Here is a 24,136-nt window from a genome sequence, read left to right on the forward strand (position 1 = left end):
CAAACGAATTTGTAAATTTCAGAGTTGTGAGGAAATAGAGAGGATCCTAATACACGACATTGTTTCTCTGGACTGGTTCATGCACTTTTAATTAGACATTTGGGTTTTAAAACATGCAGGTTGTACCGGCTGAGGTCATACTATAAATACAGGTTCCGACGACAACAACGGTGTAAGAAGGCGGAGCTGATGTCGATGTTGAAGGTGTCGCGCGGTTGAGATGGAGACGAAACAGGGGATTCAATTACATCTCAATTCTCAATTCTCAAGTCTCAACCAGCCTTTATCAAGTAGTTCGTGCTCCATTTGATTAAATGGCTTACAATGCACTGAATTTATACTTCCTTATATCTCTTACTAATCACAAACTATATATAGAATACGGTCTCACACCGTGATACACTGAAACGATCCATTTTAGTTAAAAAAAAAACTAATCATTATTGCAAAAAAAAATGAGTTGTCTTTTTACACAGTGAAACCGTATTACAATGTGAAACAGTCTCACGCAATAATTACTCGTTCATAATAGTTTTATCGTCGTTTGATTATGTTGCGGTTAAAAGGAATTTTAATTTGTGTTGTTGTGCATGTATTTGTCCGTGATTTAGTTTAGTTATGTTTAATTCGATCAAGTTCTTAACTTCTGAGGTATTTGTATTTATGTATAGTCGTTTGATTATATATAGAATACGGTCTCCCACCGTGATATACTGAGACGGTCCATTTTAGTTAAAAAAAACTATTCATTATTGAAAAAAAAATGAACTGTCTTTTTACACAATGAAACCGTATTACAATGTGAAACAGTCTCACGCAATAATTACTCGTTCATAACAGTTTTATCGTCGTTTGATTATGTTGCGATTAAAAGGAAATTTAATTTGTGCATGTATTTGTCCGTGATTTAGTTTAGTTACGTTTAATTCGATCGAGTTCTTAACTTATGAGGTATGTGTATTTATATATAGTCATTTGATTATGCTCGGGAGAAAAAGGAAATTTGTGCAAGTATTTATCCGGAGTTTAACTTGGTGCGTGGGAATTCGTAACTTGTGCAATATTTAGGTATGCGAAAAATACTTGTGTACTCCGGGAGGACGATACTCCTTACACTCAAAAGCAATTTACAAAATAGAATATTTTAATAGCTTGAGTGTAAGGAGTACCGTCCTCCCGGAGTACACAAGAATTTTTCTTAGGTATGCATACATGAATCGTCGTTGAATTAAATACGGGAAAAATAATATGCGCGTAGATATTTGTTGCGGGAGTAATTTGTCTACATTTTACTCGTTTAGTTTAGTTTAACTCGATTGAGTTTTTTTTTTTTTTTTTTTTTTTTTTTTGGTGCGAAACTCGATTGAGTTTTTTAACATGTGAAATATCGAGGATTTGTGGTATGTGGATTTTGTAGTATCGTTGCAAACATTATGATGCATTAAATCTCATCAGTGAAGAAACAATTAATTTTGAATAAAATAAAAGTCGTTTTTTTTTGACAATAATGAACTTTATATATTAAACAACAACAAACAAACAAAGCAGTGTTGATAACAAGGAAAGTATCACCAAGAGTTTAACTAACCGACCAAAAACAAACATACGAAGGAAACTACGAATTGTGCGCATGAGTGAATGCGCGGTCGATTGACGTGCAGACTTTGTGAAGGGGCGCCGAACAACAAATAATTTTTTTGACGTAACCCGGAAGGAAACGGAAGGTAATGAAGCTGAGTGGGCCCTATACATGGTGAGTAGTAGGCCTTTTGTCGTTGCTGAAAAAAAAAAGGAAGCCCGCACGAGATGAATAAAGGGAGTGTCAGAGACAGAGTCCGAAGTAGAAATGATGAACTGGTCCCGAGGAGATGACCTGCAAACCGGAATAAAGTAAGTCACATCGGAAAATGACAGACCATAGTCCAAGGTCGATATGGAAAGCTTATTAGTGTTCTTCAAATAGGAAGGAAAAGTACGGACAGCTGAGAATGAGAGGCAAAAAGGTAATCAGACAGATGTAAAATCTGAACTGGGTCTTTTTATGTGTCCACTGTTCTCAAATTCTGAGGTCGAGAAAGGCAGAATAGAAAAATCTAGCGATACCTAATACTAATGAGTAGTTCCTCAATTAACCAAAATATCATTATTTTTGTTTATACTCCGTAGCCGTTAAATATATTGCTAATAAAATGTGCTTATTGACAATAAAAAAGAACTATTTTGACTATTACACAAATTATAAATCAATCAAAATTATTTAAACTGAACATATGAAAAAGCGATTTTGATTACTTGCGTTATTTGATGAATTTTTCAAGTTAAGTATAATCCACATGGGTATAAAAACACTTCTCAGATGCGTGTTCCTTTTTTCCCGTATAAAAGGCACGAATTATTTTATACTGTCATAGAAAGACAAAGGCGCTAACGAGAGATCAATCACAAATTCTTATTTCAAACGAGCTATTTTTCCGTCTAAAATAAGCCGACAAAATATTGCCATTTTTTTTAGAGAATGTAACCATTTAATCCACAAAATGTTATCACTAGATGTGTCACTTTTTACCCCGCAAAAGTGGCAATTTACCCCCTTAACTTTGTTCAATGGTGAAATTAGACCCCTTAACTTTCAATTATAGCAATCAAGTCCCATAACTTTAACAAAAAGTGAAATTCAACCCCAATTTTTATTTTTCACTTAAATTTCATCAAAAAATTATTTTATATTTATATTATACAACTAATAATACATAAAATTACTAATTTTAACCTTCTTAATTTATATAAGTTTAGTTATTCATCTAAATAATAATTTTACATTCATCTATATTAAACAAAACAAAAATATAATACAATCGTATGAACTATTATTATATTTAGAATAAATTGTCTAAAACTGTAAAATTATAAAAAATTGGATTGTATAAAATTTATAGATTGTATAAAATTTATAAAGTTATAAAATTAAATTTTATATTTGATTAATTGGATTATAAAAATGAATTTTGGTGAAATTTCATGAAAAATCAAATAATGAGGTTGAATTTCACTTTTTATTAAAGTTATGGGGCTTGACTACTTACTACTGACTAGTGCCTAGTAACGATTAACTTTTTGTACTGCAAACATAACTCTACAAATGTATAACTGTACAAGGTTAATGTTATGGAATCTGAAAAACGTCATTATGACAAACATGATTATGTCCCGCTCAATTGTTCTCTTTGGTTTTGGCACAAAAACCAAGAAAAGAGAAGCGAGTCAATTATGATAAGTGAACCAAATTGAGTTTGAATGATCAAATTACCCATCAAATGCATTCTTAAAATGCTAAAATAAAAAGAACAATAATTGACTGAGACACCAAAAATAGAAAATGACGAAAAATGACCGGGACGTAACTTAAAAAGTGGCGCTAAGTAAAGATCAATAGTTAAACGTGAAATTTTAAAATTCCGGAAATATTTCAAGATAAAAACGAAAAAAAAAGAAGATAATAACAGGCGCAAACATTTCAGCCTTTAGCCAAATCCACGATCCACACTAGACTATTTCATCAATTCTAAACCGTCGATCGTCTATCAATCAACGTCTCACATTCCTCCTCACCCTCTCACACGGATCACTCCTTTAGCATATAATTAAGTAATTTAGTGATGCACATCAAAATGAGTCTAAGGGTAGCTTAATCATTTATCCTTTTTGTTTCTTATTTTCCAAGTCATTAGTAGCCTATATAAAGGCATTAGTTGCCTTGTAATAATTAATCAATGAAAATTATGAATGTACTTATGAGATTTATCTCATTTGTCTTAATGGAATCTAGGTGATTTATTCACTACAATTCTATTATTGGGGTAGCTTATTGATTCTCGTAATCGAACAGCTGCATTTCTATCTTTTTACTTTCCGTCTTAATTTAGATCGTATCATTTGGTTATCAGAGTCAGCTTTCCTCCCGCTACTGCCAACAGTGAGGTGATAGCGTCTCCAATTGCAAGTTTTCCGAATGCCAGCGATAAATCACTCGGTGCGCATCAAACGTTTGATGAAATTCCAGAACCAAATACAAGCCTAAATCAAGCTCAAATGGTGCATGAAACAAACCCGTCTATTTTGTCAAAAGAAGCGACAATATCTTGTGCCCACCAGGTGTTCGACAAATTTCCTGAACCAATTTCTCACTTAAATCAAGTCCCAATGCTGAGAAACAATGGCGACAATACTCGGAATCACCTAATTGCTGGAAGCTCAGCCATGCCTTGCGTCAAACTTGCAGAAAATGAAGCTCTGCCGACTTTGAACTTCAATGCACCTAATGAGTTGTCGAGTGCACACAACATGTTCGACAAATTGCCAGTTCCAACCTTCATTTTAGAGATGGCTCAAGCGGTAAAAACTACACAAGAAAATGAAGAAATGGCAGACGCGCACCAACTGTTCGATGCAATGCCCGAACCAACCGAACAAGCTAATGCGGGCCGAATCTTATGTCAACCTGCTGTGATCAACAATGAAAACACTCCAATCCAAGATGACCATTTTACTCACAAGCAACAACTATTTGCACCACTGGATGCATTGGATGCCTCTTATTTCAATGATTTGGTATGGAATATGATATCTGAACCAAATTGTTGCTATTGGTTTGTTTTCGATCCTGGTGTTTTGCTCATGCACATAAACAGAGATGATATAAATGATCATACTAAGCTTTTTGAGATGATAAATGAATGGAATGCAAATGTTAACTATAAAGAAGTGCATAGCTGGGGTAAGTTATATGTCACCTTAACTTGGAGGGAAGGTCTTGAAAATTCAATTTGGTCATCTACTATAAATTATATCCGTGATGTTGGAGTTGTTACTATCAAAGCTAAGATGTCATTTGTGACACCCTTTTATCCTACAACGGTAACACTGATTTTTGATTTAGCTCTTGATTTCAATGTGTTCACTGTTTCTCCTATTAAAGTTGACTGCTATGTGAAGCTTACCATACAATGGCACAAGCATATGCTCAAGACGCATACCATTTTTCCTCTCTGCCAGTCTGAGGTTAAGGGTATGTATTTTTGTGCTGGGGAAACCGAAGAAATGCATCTTTCCATCCTCACCCTTGAGGACAAGGGTAATTTTAGGGGTGAGGAGAATCATAATGAGGAGTGTACTTGGGAATTGGCAAATAAGAGTGCCGTGCTTCTTACCTTTGTTTTTGATCCAGGCAGTTCTGCGTTACATGTAGGTCAATTGTTGATGGAGGTCTTAAATGGTTTGTTCATTAAGAAGTTGTTCTTACTTAGTTGTAAGTCCCAACTAGTTCTTACCCTCACCCTTGAGGACAACAATGATTTTAAGGATGTAGGAAATGACACGAGCTTAGCTCTATGGTGGAGAACGTCTAGTTTGATATATGCCAGGAACCATCTCATAATTACTCACACCATTCTTATGACTATGACATTTACCTCTCTCATATTTGACCCGGGTGGACCTTATGATAAATTTTGGGTTGTGACCTTCGTCAGCTTTCCTAGAGTTGCTACAAGTAAGGAGTGCACTACTGTTTGGAATTTTGACCCTGGCGGAAACACCGACTTGTTAGGAGCAATGAGTTCTATGAGTATTTCCTCCATGAGAGACTTATTTGGTATATATAACGGCTGGATGCAGTATATGAAGGCATCTTCCCTGGTAGGAGATCAGTGAATGTCAAAAGAATGACCACTATTGACTTTTTGAGGAAAGGGGAAGTTTGTACAAGGTTGGGTGTCACTAGCTCCTTTATTTTTGACCCAGGGGGTTACGATATTGGACCGTGGATGATGGACAGATCTCAAACATATCAGCGTGACGTCAAGCAACCGAAGGCCAGGAGATATGAGAACCATCGGGCCTATATCTTTGATCCAGGAGGGTCATTGCATTGGTGAGGTTTGTAATGATGCCATGATGACAAAATTACAGCCTTGAATGCCTCATGTTATGCCTTGTTTCAACTGTCATTTGTCTTAGATCCTTGAGGACAAGGATCGTTTCAAGGGGCGGGTATTGATACACATCAAAATGAGACTAAGGGTAGCTTAGTCATTTATCCTTTTTGTTTCTTATTTCCCAAGTCATTAGTAGCCTATATAAAGGCATTAGTTGCCTTGTAATAATTAATCAATGAAAATTATGAATGTACTTATGAGATTTATCTCATTTGTCTTAATGGAATCTAGGTGATTTATTCACTACAATTCTATTATTGGGGTAGCCTATCGATTCTCGTAATCGAACAGCTGCATTTCTATCTTTTTACTTTCCGTCTTAATTTAGATCGTATCATTTAGCTATTGAGTATTGCTTCGATAATAATTATTTTGCTTTGTTCTTTGTTTGTTGCGTGTGAGACGGTCTTATATGTGAGACGGTCGCTAGGTTAGAGTCTGACTTTGATAGCCATTTGATTTCTGGTTAATGAATGTTTAAGTGCAGAAGGGGAATGACATTAGCTTCCTGAATTCCCATGATCTGTTCGAGTGTTCGGGACACCGCTGTTCTTGCTTCAGTCACAATCTTATAACGTTTCACAATCCCCTTTTTTTTTTAACATTATTTAAAACGGTTATGAGATGTCATAATTATTTGTTCAGCTGTGTTTCGAAGAAGTTCATTGCATTCCTTTTTGTGCTTCACAGGAGAGAAATATTACACTGAACTATAATCTCTTTACAATCACAAATTATAGAATACGGTCTCACACCGTGATACAGTAAAAAAAATCATTTATTGCAAAGATAATGAGTTATCTTTGTACATAATGAGACCGTCTTATAATGTGAAACAGTCTCACGCAATAATTAATCCTTCATAATAGTTTTATTGTCGTTTGATTATGTTGCGGTTAAAAGGAGTTTTAATTTGTGCATGTACTTGTCCGTGATTTAGTTTAGTTATGTTTTAATTCGATCGAGTTCTTAGTTTTTGAGGTATGTGTATTTATGTACAGTCATTTGATTGTGCTCGGGAGAAAAAGGAAATTTGTGCAAGTATTTATCTGTAGTTTAGCTTAGTACGTGGGAATTCGTAACTTGTGAAATATTCAGGTATACAAACATGTACCGTCGTTGAATTAAATAGTACGAGGAAATGAATATGCGCGTAAGTTTACGATTCATTTTAGTTTAGTTAGTTTAACTCGATTCAGTTGTGTAATTTGTGAAATATTAGGATTTGAGATTTTGAGGTATGTAGATTATGTATCATTGCAAACATCATGAATTCATAATACATTATATCTCGTGAGTGAAGGAATAACTAATAATGGGTAAAATAAAGGTTGTTTAATCCGTCTATTTTTCTTAACTTCCGAGACCGAGAAAGGCATAAAAGAAAAATCGTGTGATACGGGATACCTAATGAGTAGTTCCTCAACTAACCTAAATATCATTATTTTTGTTTATACTCTGTATCCGTTAAATATTGCGAATAAAATATGGTTATTGATGATAAATAATGACTATTTTGACTATTACACAAATTATGAATCAATCAAAATTACCTAAACTAAAGATATTTTGATTACTTATGTTATTTGATGATTTTTTTCAAGTTAAGTTTATTTAACAATAAGTACCAATGATGTCTTAGTCTAGTGGTTAAGACTGAGATCTGGACAATAGGTCTCAGGTTCGATTCCCCCTCCCCTCTATTGTAATGCGACTAAGTGCGCGTTTCGTTGAACCAAAAAAAAAAAACAATAAGTCTTGCTTGTTTTACAAATAAGAGACGGCCAAATGTGACCATTTTTTGATAAAATGTAACCACTCATAAACTGTTCATAAAATATTACCTATGAAAAAATGGTCACATTTTCTAATAAAATGGTCACATTTGGCCCGTCTCTTATTTGAGACGAATAGTACCCGTCGCAAATAAGAATTTGCGTTTAAGCTATATATGATGAACATAAAGACAAATGTATATATTGGCATTTGGATAAGTCATAAGGGTATGTATAAAAGGTATTTTAAACGGTCATAGAAAGACAAAGACGTGAAAGAGAGATCACTATGAGGATATTACACCTAGCGGTGGAGCTAGGGGGGTCTAGCAGGGGAGCTCGCCCCCACGACGGATGAGATTTTCAAAAATTTTGGAGAAATTTTCCGATTATTTTGAGTGTACGGCGGATGAGATATTCGTCCCCTAAACTCAAATCTTGACTTCGCTACTGATTACTCCTTACCTTAATGATATGAGTATATGACCAAGACGTAACCCGTATTTGCCCAATCAAATACGAAGTATAATACAAACGCAAAAGGATCAACCCCGAGTTAACAGCAACTCTCCTATAGGACCGTCCTATAACATAGGACGGACCCAATAGAGAAATTAGCCCAATAGAACTCTAATAACAATATTAACACTCACTGCTCCCATCATCAAAAATTCAACAGCCACACGGAGTTGTCTTCTCCATCTCCATTCCCACAAAGCCCACGATCTCCGCCCCCACGACCTCCGTTATCCAGGCCGCCCCACCACCTTCGCTATCCCTGCCGCCCCATTACCTCTACTGTCATCGACCCACACATCTTCGTAGCACCAAGCCGTTAAGCGAAATAGAAGAACGACGACAACACCGATCAGCAAGTTTCGACTTCGATTTTAAAGGTACCATATTTTAATAAAATGAAAACTTAGGAATCTAATTTTTGGCAACTAAATTGTATCTACTCTAATATTCAATTTTGATGTTAAAATTGGGGACTTTAAATTAAACAAATATGTCTCAACATATACCTTGTTCTAATTTGAAATACCCGAAATAGCCCATACGAAAAATTAATCTCATACTCATAGCATCGGTTCGAGTCTTTCACAAATAAATTAAAATAGCTCGATTTAATGAGAATCCGACACAAATAACCCATTTCCCAAATCGACTCGATTCTACTCCCATACATCCTACGAATATTGGATTTGAACAATTGAACCTCTCAACATCCTCGGTTGCCTTTCCCACATAACCCCAACTTGCACCAAAATTGGCAGAAAGTAAACAACATCGTCAAACATTTTGCGGAGTAAATTAATTAGATTGGGTTTGGAATTTTTTGCGTAAAAAAAAGCATATGCCCTTTTATTATGCTGTATAATTGGGAATAACAAATCATCCAATTCAATTTTATATGTACTAAAATTCAACACCGACCTTCTTTTTTGCAATACAAATTACCAATACCCAACTATTTAATTTTGCTTTTTAATAATTCTTTTCATTTACATGCACTCTTCTTCTTCCTGTTGTGCCACGTAAGTCATCAACCCTTTTCACACTTGATTTTGTATGTTGTTAATTATGATTAATTATGATTTATGATGTTTTATGTTAGTAATTATTTGATTTTATGATGTGGGTTCATCATTTTTGTTGTTAATTTTGATGGGTTGTTACTATAATGATTGATAATGTTAAGTTAGTTGAGTAATTGTGAATCTGGGTGATTTAAATTTGTTGACTTTTGTGTTATTTTGCCCTAATTTGATGTGTTTTTGATGATTTTTAGTGATGGGTTTGGTTGATTAGATTAGATAGGATGGAAATTGATCGATTTTTCGGGTTGTGGAGTTTGGAAATGGGTGGTGGGGAAATGATTAGTGGTTGCATAGGTTGTGGAAGTGCCCATTTCATAATTTTAGTTTTGTGCCATATGGGATTTGGAAGATTGGTTCAGTTATTGATTATAAGTGTTCGAAATCGTCGATTGTAGACTATGTTGCTTAGACTCATTAAGATGGATTAGAGTAATCTCGTGTGCAAGTGTTGGACTCGGCCATTTTTATGAAATATATTACTGTTTTTGCTCAAATGAGGTTTGCATGTGCCATACCCATGTAATATAAGTGTTTGAAATCGTCCGTTGTGATTGTGGACTATGTTCCTTAAAACTTGTTTAGATGAATGAGAGTCATCTGTCATGGGTTTGCGTCGAAGTGTCAGACTTGGCTATTTTTATGAAATATCTGCCGATTTGGCTCAAACTGAGGTTTGCATGAGTTATACCCATGTGACCATGTCTGACCGTCAAGTGTTAAACACGGGTACGCGAGGGAGTAAGAAGAGTCGGTGTAACATGTGTTGTGTATGTCAATTACTGAAGAACTGAATTTTGATTACGGCTGGATAGTTTCTAATCATCGTATTTGAGTCTTGATCTCATTGTCTAGGTGTCTACATATCGATTACATAGGCTCCCTATTTACAGGTTCTGATATTAGACTTGTATACTTTACATTCCCTATGTGGGAAGAACTCAGGAAACTGTGTTCTCACAAGATGAGGTGTGAATATCACCCCCTTCTTCCTATGCAATCCCATTTCATATTTCCTTTTTAGATGAACTCTTGTTCATTGTATTCATATTATTTAGGGTTATTTAATAAGAATAATCCAAACTAAGCATGTCCTTCTCATATTAATCTATACTATTGTTTAACTCAGAAAAATCCGGACTTTTACCTCATTTATCTTGCATTGAACTCTTGGAAGGGAAACTCATAGAGCCGGTTACCCCTTTGTATAACCATTGATGAAAAACAAAACATCTCTCTACCTCCTTTTAATCAAAAACAACAACAAAAAATCCCTGCATCCCAATTAATCATGGTCAAAACCCCTAACTTAATTCACCCTAAATTAATTTCCTTCTTCAATTCCTGCGAGTTTCCTTATTAAAATGAGAGTGTTTTGGTATTTTGCATCAAAGTTCTTTTCTCCTAAAAAATCTACGGACCCAACTATTCTTATGTCCAAATTTTTCTTACAAAAGTCAACCTTTGGTATGATTGATTGTTTTTAATCTGGGTTTTATGTTATTTCACCATTACTTTTGATTTATATTGTGTTTTTTGTAATGAATTTGATTGATTGAATGGTTTCATGTAACTGGGTTTGTATTGCTTTCTTGTTAATTTCATTAGTTTGATATATTTGCTTGGTTATGTTTCTGGGTTTACTGCTTTTATTGTGGTTCAAGGTTAATTTTATATTTTTCTGCTTTTACATGGTTTGTATTGGAATTTCTTTCCAGAAATCATAGGGTAATATATTTATTGACCAAAAAGGAACGATTAAATCACCATGGCTGATAAATCAGATTCAGCATAGCTTTTAATGAACTGAAACACACGCTGGAATTTATAGTGTAGAAGGAAGAAGAAGATATGAAGAATGACAATGAAGAAGGAAGCAGAAAAAATAAAAAAGGAGTGGACCTACATACTGACCTGTTGGGCAACTGGTTGTATCAGGTCATATGTGGGACGAGTTCAATACAAGTTAAATGATGCGATAGTTGGGCTTTTTCTGAGTTAAACATTAGTTTGGGTTAATATGAGAAGAGAGGGTTTAGTTTGGATTATTCACATGAAATAACCCTATTATTTAATACTTTAATGTTATACAATTTATCATTTGTCATTTAACTTGTTATGCATGGTCTTGTTTAAAGTTTGGTTTTTGGAACTGAATAGGTTGTTCGAGAAGTTAGTACGACGATTGAGAAGCCGATATTAGTCTAACCGGAGATAATATTATCCCGCTGGATGGGTTCTAACAAGCCAACTGTTAGTCTACTGGAAACAATTAAGATGGAGAGTGTCAGGACTATTTTGACTGATACTTATCCATATCCACATGAACATTCTCGCCATGCTATCATAGCTGTTGTTCTAGGTTGCCTCTTCTTTATATCATTCGACAGTATGTATACAATCATACAAGGGCTAGACAACAACATTAAGTGGTGGTCGATGTATTTATGTTTATTTGGATTCTTCTATTTTTTCTCATCACCATTCATTGGGAAGACAATTAAACCAAGTTACTCGACGTTCAGCATGTGGTGAGTGGTCTGTTTTATATAGAAAAACTTCCGATTGTTCAGCAAATAGTTTGTACATCAATATTTCGGTAGGACTAACTTTTAGCTCATCGGTAACTGACTCTACAGGTATATTGCCTGGATTTTATTGGCGGCTGTATATCATCTTCCCAAACTTTTATCCATGGGAGTTGATTTAAGGATGAACCTGTCTTTGTTCATAACAATTTACATATCGTCCATTTTGTTTCTTCTTGTGTTCCATGTTATTTTCTATGGTCTTTGGTATCTTGGTCTTGTTGCTCGTGTGGCTGGAAAGAGACCTGAGATCTGGACTATCCTTCAAAATTGCGCGGTATATTTGGCATATTATTAAATTTTTAATTGCATAGCCTGACTACGGCGTAGCTCTTATCTTTCTCCTTAAATGTCTGGCTTTGCAGGTCATCAGTGTCGCCTGCTGTATATTTTATAGTCATTGTGGTAACCGAGCCATAGTGAAAGAAAAGGGGAGCTACAGTTGGCTTCCCTTTGTGAAAAAGGATAAAAACAGCCCATCTTGGTTTTTACAAATGAATGAGTTTAAAGATCAAGTGTGTTCATCTTGGTTCGCTCCTGTTGGCTCTGCAAGTGACTACCCACTATTGTCAAAGTGGGTTATTTACGGAGAGGTATTAATGTTGGAAATCCTATTGGATTTTAATCTCCGTGGCTATGACATTTCGTTGACTTGTTGTTTTACCCATGACAGCTAGGGGGCAGTGGTGCAGGCGCAGAGTCACCTGATGAAATTTCTCCAATATATTCATTGTGGGCTACCTTTATTGGGCTCTACATAGCTAACTATGTTGTCGAACGATCTACTGGGTGAGTTACTACATGACCATTTTCTATGGATGAAGATGATTATGAATCAAATTTGTTCTGTTCAATTATTTTAAACTTTGTTCCAGGCTTTGGATGTGAACAGAAAGTGGCATTTTGAGATTTATAGTTGTGGCTTGCTAAAACGTAAATATGTCTTCTTGGACATGGTTGTCCTTTAAAAAGTTTCATGCCGTTTGTTTTAATGTGGGTTTGTTGATTGATTCATCTACTACTTGATTATATTGAAGTCCCTTAGTTAATCTGTCGAGGATGGTAGATGCATACATATGTTAGTGGAAGTCCCCGGTTTATTTTTTTTGTTTCCCAAGACTGAAAATTGAAAATGTTGTTGGTGTCTATCATTCTTTCTCAATTTGCGCAGTATTTGATACTTTTTTCCTTCTGAATTTCATTTCTGTTCCATTTATTTCTGACAATCCACAGATGGGCTCTTACTCATCCTTTGTCAGTTAAAGAAGTTGAAAAGTTGAAGAAGAAACAGTTGAAACCTGAGTTTCTAGACATGGTCCCTTGGTATTCAGGGTACGTGCTTTTATTTCCCCAGACTCTCTTGTAAACTTGATTTTTGGTGCCCAAAACTTGCAAAAGAAAGTCAACCTTGGTTAACTTTTTTGAATTTCCAGGACTTCAGCTGATTTATTTAAAACTGTTTTTGACCTTTTGGTGTCGGTGACTGTCTTCCTTGGGCGTTTTGACATGCGTATGATGCAGGTACTTGATCTCTTCAAATTCTCTCTTCTTCTCTTAGTAAAAGCATCTTATTACATAGTTATGTTTACACAATCGTGTAAGCTTGGTCTACTAGACATAGTCCACTAACAATGCTAGTTATGTTTACACAATCGTGTAAGCTTGGTCTACTAGACATAATCCACTAACAATGCATTTGCTTGCAATGTCCTCTTATTTTATAAGTAGTACTTCTAATTGGATGGAAAGGAGAGGACATGTCGGTGAGAGAGAGAGAGAGAGAAAAGAAAGGTTAGGGTATTGACCTTCCTTTTGCCTTCTTTCCCATCTTTTCCACTTTGTACTTTTACTGCACAGGTAAGGCTGCGTACATGTGAGCGATGTGACCCCCCCCCCCCCCCTCCCTCAAAAAAAAAAAAACCATTCACGAAGCCCTTTAGACATTGGGGTTATGTTTGCATTTCTCCCAAATCGGTTTAAGACAGCATTGTAAAGTTGATTAGTTGATCTGTAATTTTCATTCACCATATCTCTTTGTGTGCCTGATAACTGATTGCGATTGAGGAAATGTGTATTCTTATTTTGCTTGATACATTGTGATTAATTTTTGAGTTTTCCATGAGTAGGCAGCGACTAGTACCGCACAAGATGCAGCTGAAGGAGACCCTTTATATGATCATTTTCAAGAGAAAGATGATTTTTGGTTTGACTTTATGGCTGATACCGGTGATGGAGGGAACTCATCGTATTCTGTTGCACGATTGCTTGCTCAGCCTTTGCTGAAAATTAAGGACACTGAGCAGGTTCATGCTCTGCCACGTGGCAATTTATTGCTTATTGGAGGTGATCTTGCGTAAGTTCTGCGCTTGTGTATCTACCATCATTTATTTCACTATCTGACTCTCTGTACTAATTTGTCTACATTGATTGGTAGAAAATTTGCAAACTGTAGCGTATGTTGAGCTCATCATATGATGAGCTAAACTTTCCATTCTTAATATATTAGCTATATGTTTCACATTGAATTTCATTTCAGATCAAGCTTGCAAAGCACTTTAAAAAGATGCTAAAATTATGCGGAACATGTTTGTTTTGCCCTGTCTTTCACTAATTGATAGCGGTTTGTTTCTCTACAGTATGGGTCACAGCAATGTTGACGTTGAGGTTACATCTACGCCAAGACATTAGTATTTAGAATATTTTTTGTTGTCTGTTAATGACTTAATTGGTGTTTGATAATTTTAATAGAATAGCGGTGGGCTGCCTTCCTACAGGCTATCTGATAGACAGTGACTAGGACTCCTTGATTATGATCCACTTGGCTAACCAGATATCCTTCTCTTGATACTCTTTCCAGTCTGAACAGTGAACGTTAATTGAACCCATTGACCTAGCTGCCTGCCGCCTCTTCATGTCTTATTTTCTGGATATTTCACTTAGTGTAATTCTGTCGGTAATCCAAACTTCAAAGTAACTAGGCTTTTGTAGATTTGTAGTATAAAATCAAAGTACTACTGGAAATTTGGAATATTTTTTCTTTAACTAAATGGCGGTGCAAGATTGCAAGAAGCACTTCCATCGTGCATTGATTGAGTCTTGAAACATTAGAGGATGTTGTTTGTATGCTGCAGTGATCCTTTAAAGCACAACTAAAAATGAATATTTCCTGCTGTGTGCTCCAATGCCTTAATTAGTTGTGCATTTTTTATTCATAAAATCTCATCACTTGAGATCTGTATCTAGATTTCAACAAATCTGGTAGATTCTTGACTGATATGGAATATGTAGAATTCGATTTTCGTTTACTCTAATGCTCTTTACATGCTTTTGAGTTCGGTAGGTATATTACAGCCTTATCTTGTTTTTATTGTCCTCCCTTTTTTATGTGGCCGGTTTTTATTAGTTTTGTCCATTACCTTTTCCAACTATATGCTATAAAGATGGAGTTTCATGTTTTGTTTGTTATTAAAGTCATTATTTTCACATGAGCGTTTAAAATTTGGTAACCAGTGTATTTTGTGTGAAAATATTGGTGAAACTGGACATCAGCTGACAACCAAAGTCAACTGGTCCCTCATAAATGGACCGGAGCGGGTACTTGTCGACGTGTTTGTAGGCAGAATAAAGATGCATTGAGTCTGAACTTGCTTTACCAAAAGTAATACAATATGTTCACTTACATTTCATTGCCTTCCAACAGGTACCCAAATCCATCTTCTTTTACATACGAGAATCGCTTCTTTCGTCCCTTTGAATATGCTCTCCAGCCCCCATCCTGGTATAAAGAAGAGCAGATAGCTGTGAACAAGCCTGAGTTGCCCAGTGGGGTGTCTGAGATAAGGCATTATGATGGACCTCAATGTTTTCTTATCCCCGGCAATCATGGTTTGTTCTTACTTCTCCTGGAATTAACTTCTAGTAATAGAGATATGTGACGTAAATATGGTGCTATGCTTGATTTAAAAAAAACATTTTGTTGGTTCTTGCGCAAGTACTAATGCTTTTAAATTTCCATGTTCTTATCGAGGATCAAGTCAACTTGAGTTTAAGTTTGTTAGCCTCTACTTGTAAGTTGTTATGAAGGTCATGAAGCAAGTCAAGTGTATACCGATTCTTTTCATGAGAGTTTTGACTCACTTGTGAATTGTGATAGTTATCTTTGTTTCTGTCGTTGATAGTAATCACTCAAACATGTTTGCTTTTCGATAGACTGTTTTTGCATTTCAGGTTTTGATTAAGAAAGAAACAATTATGATAAATTTTTGTTAACAGATTGGTTTGATGGCCTCAACACATTTATGAGATATATATGTCATAAGAGCTGGTTTGGCGGGTGGCTTATGCCTCAAAAGAAGAGTTACTTTGCCCTGAAGCTTCCTCAAGGATGGTGGGTATTTGGCCTTGATTTAGCACTCCATGGCGATATTGATGTGTATCAGTTCAGATTTTTCTCTCAACTTATAAAGGATAAGGTACGGTATTGTTTATCCTTTTATTTCTTTTGCTCTTTTTTCTCTTACTTCTATGATAGAAAGAACCTTTAAAATTTAAATAGACAAGACAACATTATTTACTCGTAACCCCTTTCTTTGATTTTTTTGAGCTAGTTTTGTCCAGCATTTTAGTTATACTTGTTGTATTTCTTCCACAAACTAGAGCATATTCCAAGTTGTTTAATGCTGGTGACACGCGGGCTGTCCGTACGTTTTATCTAGAGTGTCGGTATCAGACACGTGTGCAGATGCAGGGTATAAGTGTAGAACTCTATTGTCTCTACAGATTTACCACTTTCTTTCTTACACGGAAAATCGAAGTAGCCACACCCATACGAGTACCCAACAGGACATGTGATGTAAATGGAGTGTGTGGTGAAGTTTAAGAGCTTTTGATCAACTGGCACTTCCATGTTTTTTTTCCATGGTTATGGGTTCTGTATATAATTTTTTCTCTACTTCACTTTTCTCTATCTCACTTAGCATAAAAATTAATCGTCAACATGATTTAGCTGGTCTATGTTTATCAAATTGGTAACTAGTATGGGCTATTTCCATCCCGCGTCGTTCATGTGTATTGTCTATATTGGAATTGAATTCCCTCCTAGTAGGTAGACTTAAGACTTTCATAACATGCTGAATGAATGTATTTACTTAGTCTTAACATGTTAAATGCATTTGTCTCCTCTTTTGGTATTTATCTTCTGTCGAAAGTTAATATCTTAAGCGCTTTTTTGAACAATCATTTAATTTCCTATATTTACTTAGTCTTAACTCTAGTCTTAACTCTTAACCATATGCATTGAGTGGCTACCTGTATTTACTTAGTCTTACCCGAACCCCATCCCCATAGTCCCCCATTCGAAAAAACTTCCGAGGAAACGGGTGGGTGGGGTAAAGACGACTCACCATTTCAAATTGATAGTTCTTTCGTGTACTGGATCTTAATTTATAGGGAACTTGGATTTGAAAGGAGGTAGTAATTACATAACATCATATTGAAACACTGGTATATTGTCCGAAATATCGGTCTAAGTCAATTTGGGATAATATAAACGGGATAGTGGCAGTACTCAGTAGTATACATATGACTTCCTTTCTTGAACTCTTTATGTCTTAACAGTTGCTGAATCAATTTCCTTTTCATTCAACTCAATTCAGGTTGGAGAAAGTGACTCTGTAATCATAATGACCCATGAACCAAGTTGGCTTTTGGATTGGTACTGGGATCATTCTTCTGGACAGAACGTAGCCCATCTGATCCGTGACCATCTAAAGGGAAGGTGCAAACTCCGGATGGCCGGGGATCTGCATCATTATATGCGTCATTCCTATGTCCCATCTGATAAACCTATTCATGTACACCATCTCCTCGTAAATGGATGTGGCGGAGCTTTTCTGCATCCCACTCACGTCTTCAGTAATTTCAGAAAATTCTATGGAACCCCTTATGAAATGAAGGCTGCATATCCTTCTTATGAAGATTCAAGCAAGGTAAGACTTGAGAGTTTTTGGCATAAAAGAAAAAGAGAGAAGATATATAGGTTGGACGGACTTTTACGTAGGTCAAGAGGCCTATTGAGGTGATGTCATGCTCAAACAAACGATATAACATATCTTGCAACAACTGTATATCTTAACTATAAAAATAAAATATTTTTTTTTAAAAAAAAAATACCAATGATAGAATTTTCATACCCTGTGATTAGAGACACCCCCATTTGATACTTTGTGGTGCTTAATATCTTTTATATATTTGGACAAGAAGTAAAAGATAGATTTGAGTCATATGAGGTCACCAATTAATCGTCCAAAACTTAATCAGACTCTTGTTACATCTTACATGGATAGTCACTAATATTTAAAGCTGTATTCGGGTTTTTGACCGTCAGTGGATTTGTATTCGTATGCTTTTGCAGATAGCCTTGGGAAATATATTAAAATTTCGAAAGAAAAATTGGCAATTTGACTTTATTGGCGGAATTATCTATTTTGTTCTGGCTTTCTCCATGTTTCCACAGGTAACTTTAAACTTCGATTAGTTTTTTTTAGTTTCTTGGCGCTTCTTAAATAATTGAAACAAGGATTGCACATATGCTTCTACATTAGTAAGTCCTAGTATTTGACTCTTTGCTCTTGGTTGTATGTAGTGTGAGCTTGACCATCTTTTGCGCCATGATTCATTCTCTGGTCATTTGCAAAGCTTCTTTACGACTGTACTGGACACCTTGATGTATGTGGTAGACCACTCTTATGTTTCATTTGTTGGGACTGTAATGTTGCTGATAGCAGCTATTATGTTTGTCCCGGCGAAAGTGTCACGTAAGAGACAAATATTTATTGGTTTTCTCCATGCATCCGCCCATGTGTCTGCTGCTCTAATCTTGATGCTGGTGATGGAGCTTGGTGTGGAAATGTGTATCCGCCATCAGCTACTAGCTACATCTGGTAACACACCTTTCCTTTGGAGTTTTTGTTTGTTCCTCTTGAAGGCTGACGAGACTAGTCTAGTGACGTAGCCCACATCTTAGTTTTGATCATGTCTGTCGGGATTTTATTTGCATTTACAAATTGGGACTAAAGTCTAGCTATTAATTGGCTATGGAATATGATGGAATAATGAAAATGGGTCCACTAAACTATCTGCGCTGGTATTATGAAGCAGCAGTGATCGGCTGCTGCAATTCATGACGTAATTTCCATTATGGGTCACCTGTACAGGCTTTATGCCTGCATACACGTGTTCCCTTCTTACCTCGCCATGAGCGAGATCATGGTTCAAAATCTCGGCTGTGACGTACCGACACTGCAATAGCGACCAAGCTATCTAAAGTTCTAAGGTCAAAGTCTCAAATCGAGTCTTTACGGCACACTGTTGCTAATTGTGGTATAATTCTTTTATTTCCTTTCTATGCATTCAACTGATTTGTTTTTGTTTCCCTTTCTTTTTTTCAGGCTATCACACTTTATATGAGTGGTACAGACAAATGGAGAGGGAGCACTTTCCTGACCCGACTGGCCTTCGAGCTCGTATTGAGAAATGGACCTTTGGCCTTTATCCCGCATGCATTAAATATTTAATGTTTGCCTTTGATGTCCCTGAGGTACGCTAACCTACCTTTTTCATTATATTCTCTTATTCTTCTTCTTTCGAAAGTCAGTAGTTTAACTCAGCTCGGGACCTATGCTCGTTGTCTGTTAGACTGAACTCAATCCGATTGTCTGACCCGAACATGTTTAACTCCCCCTCCTACAATAATTAAGATTTCTAGGAAATCTTTCCAAGCTCGTTTTTTTTTTTTTTTTTTTTTTTTTTCGTGGGTCAGTGGGATACTAGTCTTCTTTATATGGACTAAGATAATGGATGGAACAGGTAATGGCTGTTACTAGGAGCAATATTTGCAAGATGGGTATGCAGTCATTATCTAGAGGCTACGCTTCAATATACTACGCTTCTGTTTTCCTCTATTTCTGGGTCTTCTCAACCCCGATTGTCTCTTTGATATTTGGAAGTTACTTGTACATTTGTATCAATTGGCTTCACATACATTTTGATGAAGCCTTCTCCTCCCTCCGCATTGCGAACTACAAGTCCTTTACCCGCTTCCACATCAATCTGAAAGGTGACCTTGAAGTCTATACTCTTGCCGTTGACAAGGTATTCAAGGTTTTTGTTTCATTGTGCGATTATTTAACTTGATCCCGACATTTTGATTGAGTCCGTCATAACTCATTACCCATATCTAAAAGAAAAAGGAATATTTACCGTAGCTTTATCTTACTTCTCCATTTGTGCAGGTGCCGAAGGATTGGAAATTGGATCCGAAATGGGATGGGGAGCCGAAACAACAAGAGCAATTAAGCTATCGGAGGAAGCACCCCAGCAAATGGAGTGCGACTACAAAGCATCAAGACCCGCTTTCCACAGTTAAGATTGTCGACCAATTTATAATCCCAAGAACCGTTTGTATTGACTCGCATAGTAATGGACCAACCGTTAGCTGACTTAATTAAACAAAACCCGATAATGTTAGTAGTTTTTGTTATTAGGATGCAGCTATGCAGCATAGGAAATGTTTCTGATGAAGCGAGAAATTAGTCACGTGTTACGTGTAGATCTGGTTGTTTCCTCTTGTTCCCATCTTGTTTCATGTGTACATATCGGCTTACGCTGTTGTATTTATTTGCCTAGCAAATTTAGATTATTTAAGTTAGGTTAAAGTACTAGAGTAAAAGTATTAGGTTAATTTCGTCAACAAGTTCAATTCCAGAAAGCTGTAATCTAAGTGTATTCAGAATGTTTATATATATATATCAGTGAACTGATTACAATTGTTTTAAAGGTGCTGTTTTCTGTTGATCCTGGCTAAAATGTCGACTAAAGCGCTTCAAGGGCGTTTTTGATCATTAAATTGTACCTGTATTTACATATTTGCATTTGCATCTACATCTACATCTTATGCGGGCGGTCATCTTCTGTAATCATCATGAAGAAAACTCTGGTGTGATGTTCCGTTGAGGGCGATTTTAATGTCGTCCCAATTCTCTACTTGATTTGCCATCGGCCCTCTGTGTATTTTGACCTGACGGCTTGTTAGATTTCGGTAAGGCAACCCGAGGAACTCTTGGACTTTTAATAGATTTTCCTGTTTCAGGTGAAGTTTCACACAAAAAGCGTCAGACCTTTCCAAAACCCGGGATAAAAATGTGGAAGTTACGGTATGAGTTTAGCGTCTTACTGTTCGATTGGCGATTAGGTCTTCGTAATAGAGGATCATGTGACGGGTGCTGTTGAAATACTCCAGGGCTTTCGCTATCTTTACTTCTTCTACCTTCAATTTGTGTCTTAGTTCAGTAACATTGATTTTCGGCTTGTAACTTGCAAGTAATTGAGCCTGCAATATAGAGGCGAAAAAAGGGCAGCTCTTAGAACCAGTGGTGGAGCAAGGGGGGGCTAGCAGGGAAGCTCGCCCCCGCTGGCGTTTGAAAATGTCGAAATTTTTAGTTAAAATTTTCAAATTTTTTCGAGGTCCCTTTATAATATTACCCTTCCGTCCCCGCTGAAAATTTTCGTCCCCGCTGACTTAAAATCCTGGCTCCGCCACTAGTACTTGGAACATTCTGCAAACACTTAAAGCTCCGAAAAGGAGTAGATGATGGACTCTCATGATATTTTCCGCTTCATGATCGATTATGGAGATGGTGCGAGTGTGTCATGACAGTCTCTAGCCTTTAACCGATTATTATTATTATGACATTTCGAGTTTTATCAAATGATTAGCTCCGTTTATGTCATTTTCTCAAATGTTGCTACAAAGACGATTTTGATACAAATTTTATGAACCTCGACCATTAATACTACTGACGTCTCTGTCGAAAAGGGAAAGGGAAGACAAACCTCCAAGGGGGAATGCACATGAGATTTGTGAGTTCCATTAAGCAGCTTGGCATCTCGGTCATACGAATTCGCCACCATCGAAACCATTCTCCTCAACAAGTTCTTCCTCAACAAGAAAATTGTAGACACTCCCTTTCGGTTCATGTACTTAACTATTTCTTCATGGTGCGCCATTAAACCCTACAACCCAAGTCACATAGTGAAAGAATTGCAGTAAGTAGATTATACATCCGATGAAATACCACCAACACGAGGAATTACTAGTGAGTAAAATTACCTGATTAAGCATCCACTTAAGGCCAACAGCAGCAGAACATTCATTCTTAGAGGCACTAGTGAACCAATCAAGATTGTAAACTTGATCTAATGTTTTTAGAATCGTCGAAGCATTGCTCCTTCTTTCCTTAACAGAAAAGATTTCACCATTGGAGCTGACATTAATGTGGCTGTTTAACATCGTCTCAAACCACCCGCTTCCTGACCTCTGCATTGACACTATTGCAAATCCTCGTACTGCATTGCATTCGCATTCTTCCCTGCTCCATCCAATATGAAAATTCTGTCACTTTTAAGCAATTTTTCCTGATAATATCACCATACTCGCATGTAATATAGCATCCTAATAAAAATAAAATAATGTACATGCGTATTCTGGTATTGAAATTCAAGTATCACTCAGTGTCGCGCTAGCGTTTAACCATTAAAATCTCGAATGAGAACAGTCTGCCACAAGTTTTGAGATTTCTAACTTAGGCTAAGACGATAAAAACGACAAGATACCAACAACACTACCCTAGCATTTTTTTTTTCCGATAATATGCTGTTGACGGGATTTGAACCCAGGTCTTGAGTATCAGTCAACCCTCATGACTTTACCAGTTAATCTGGCTGGCATCTGCTATGTCCAAAACTTTATTACTCCACTAAAAACACCGAGAAATTATTAACAGACGACCCATAACAAATACTTGTGTTTCTCGATTCACGAACTTAAAGCTTGAATAAATTGAACATAAAGGAAGATTGATTACCTGCTAAAAGTAAGAGGTTTTGGGTAATGTAGAAAGCCAGATTCTGATTCATTTATAGTTGAGCAATGCCGAAAATTATCCTGATTTTCGCGATTATTAAGTAATTTCATATTAAGGGGAGAATTACTATTACTATTATTATCAACTATTACAAAAACAATTGGATTTATTATATTAAAACTTCCATTAAAACAAATGTAAACACTTGAAACCATGACCATTACTACTAATGCCATCCTCATTAGTAATGGTGATTTCTTCTGAGCTTTGATTCCTGATTTATCCTGTCATTAACAACATTATAATAAACTATCAGCACTCGCACTTGCTACACTGGGTCAGATATGATTACGGATCTAAGATTCAAAATTTCTAAGTAGCCAAACTAAAAAAATATTTAAAATTAGAAACTTGTACACAACAATGTAGTACATGCCACTACTTGGGCAGAATAGCGACTGTTACCCCTTGCTAATAAATAATAACCACATTTGTCCTAGGACTTGGATGATATTCATGACTCGTATAGTCGATATACTAGACCCCATATAAAACGACCTGAATAAAAACAACCAGTGGCGGAGCCAGGATTTGACCTTAGGGGGGCAGATGGGTAATAATATAAGGTACACTCGAAAAAAATTCAAAAAATTAACTAAAAACTTCGAAAAACTCGACCGTCAGGGGCGACCGCCCCTGCCCTGCTAAACCTCCCTAGCTCCACCACTGAAAACAACTATACATGCAATATAGTTAGTGTAACATACCTGGTCAAAGAACAAAACTTTTTGTGCCATTTTCATTGAAAATGTAATGGAATAGGAAAAAATGGTGAAGAAAGTATAGTGTCTTAAAGATGCAGAAAGACAGCAAAGTGCACACTATAACTACTACTGGTTTTTTTATTATAAAAATTGTCATGAAATTCTGAGTCTTCACTCTGAAGTTTGATTATAATATAGAAGTAGCATTATTATTACTCGATCCGTCACAATTATTTGTTCGCCTTTTAATTAAAATATAGAATAATTTATAAAGAATGAAAAAGTCGATTAAAATAGAACAGTATTATTACTCGATCCGTCACAATTATTTGTTCGCCTTTTAATTAAAATATAAAATAATTTATAGAGAATGAAAAAGTCGATTAAAATAGAACAGTATTATTACGCGATCCGTCACAATTATTTGTTCGGCTCTTCATTAAAATATGGAGTAATTTATAAAGAATGAAAAAAAAAACAAATGATTAATACGAGA

At 36.1% G+C, this 24,136-nt stretch overlaps 2 protein-coding genes across 4 annotated transcripts; one reads left to right on the plus strand and one right to left on the minus strand.

Annotated features, from left to right (window-relative positions):
- The first annotated feature begins 8,591 nt into the window (after positions 1 to 8,591).
- On the plus strand, positions 8,592 to 20,789 carry LOC141604730 (uncharacterized). Of its 3 annotated transcripts, none has more exons than XM_074423198.1 (16): positions 8,592 to 8,664; positions 11,527 to 11,897; positions 12,006 to 12,231; positions 12,320 to 12,547; positions 12,628 to 12,743; positions 13,188 to 13,286; positions 13,388 to 13,475; positions 14,081 to 14,307; positions 15,655 to 15,839; positions 16,227 to 16,426; positions 17,609 to 17,941; positions 18,367 to 18,468; positions 18,598 to 18,895; positions 19,403 to 19,551; positions 19,821 to 20,105; positions 20,246 to 20,789. In XM_074423198.1, the coding sequence occupies exons 2-16, from the start codon at positions 11,599 to 11,601 to the stop codon at positions 20,450 to 20,452; spliced, it is 3,042 nt and encodes a 1,013-aa protein (XP_074279299.1). In that variant the 5' UTR covers positions 8,592 to 8,664; positions 11,527 to 11,598; the 3' UTR covers positions 20,453 to 20,789. The 3 variants fall into 3 exon arrangements, with proteins under 3 accessions (XP_074279299.1, XP_074279297.1, XP_074279298.1); XM_074423196.1 differs by lacking the exon at positions 8,592 to 8,664 and adding an exon at positions 8,946 to 9,306; XM_074423197.1 differs by lacking the exon at positions 8,592 to 8,664 and adding an exon at positions 10,604 to 10,833.
- Positions 20,737 to 23,805, minus strand: LOC141604731 (uncharacterized). The gene is made up of 6 exons (XM_074423199.1): positions 23,644 to 23,805; positions 22,877 to 23,160; positions 22,123 to 22,381; positions 21,846 to 22,025; positions 21,187 to 21,342; positions 20,737 to 21,093 (listed from the first exon to the last, which is right to left on the minus strand). Exons 1-6 carry the CDS (start codon positions 23,677 to 23,679, stop codon positions 20,917 to 20,919), a joined length of 1,092 nt encoding a protein of 363 aa, XP_074279300.1. The 5' UTR covers positions 23,680 to 23,805; the 3' UTR covers positions 20,737 to 20,916.
- Between the last annotated feature and the right edge of the window lie 331 nt (positions 23,806 to 24,136).

The sequence above is a fragment of the Silene latifolia genome, chromosome 10 (genome assembly GCF_048544455.1).
Source record: "Silene latifolia isolate original U9 population chromosome 10, ASM4854445v1, whole genome shotgun sequence".
Classification (NCBI taxonomy): Eukaryota; Viridiplantae; Streptophyta; class Magnoliopsida; order Caryophyllales; family Caryophyllaceae; genus Silene; species Silene latifolia.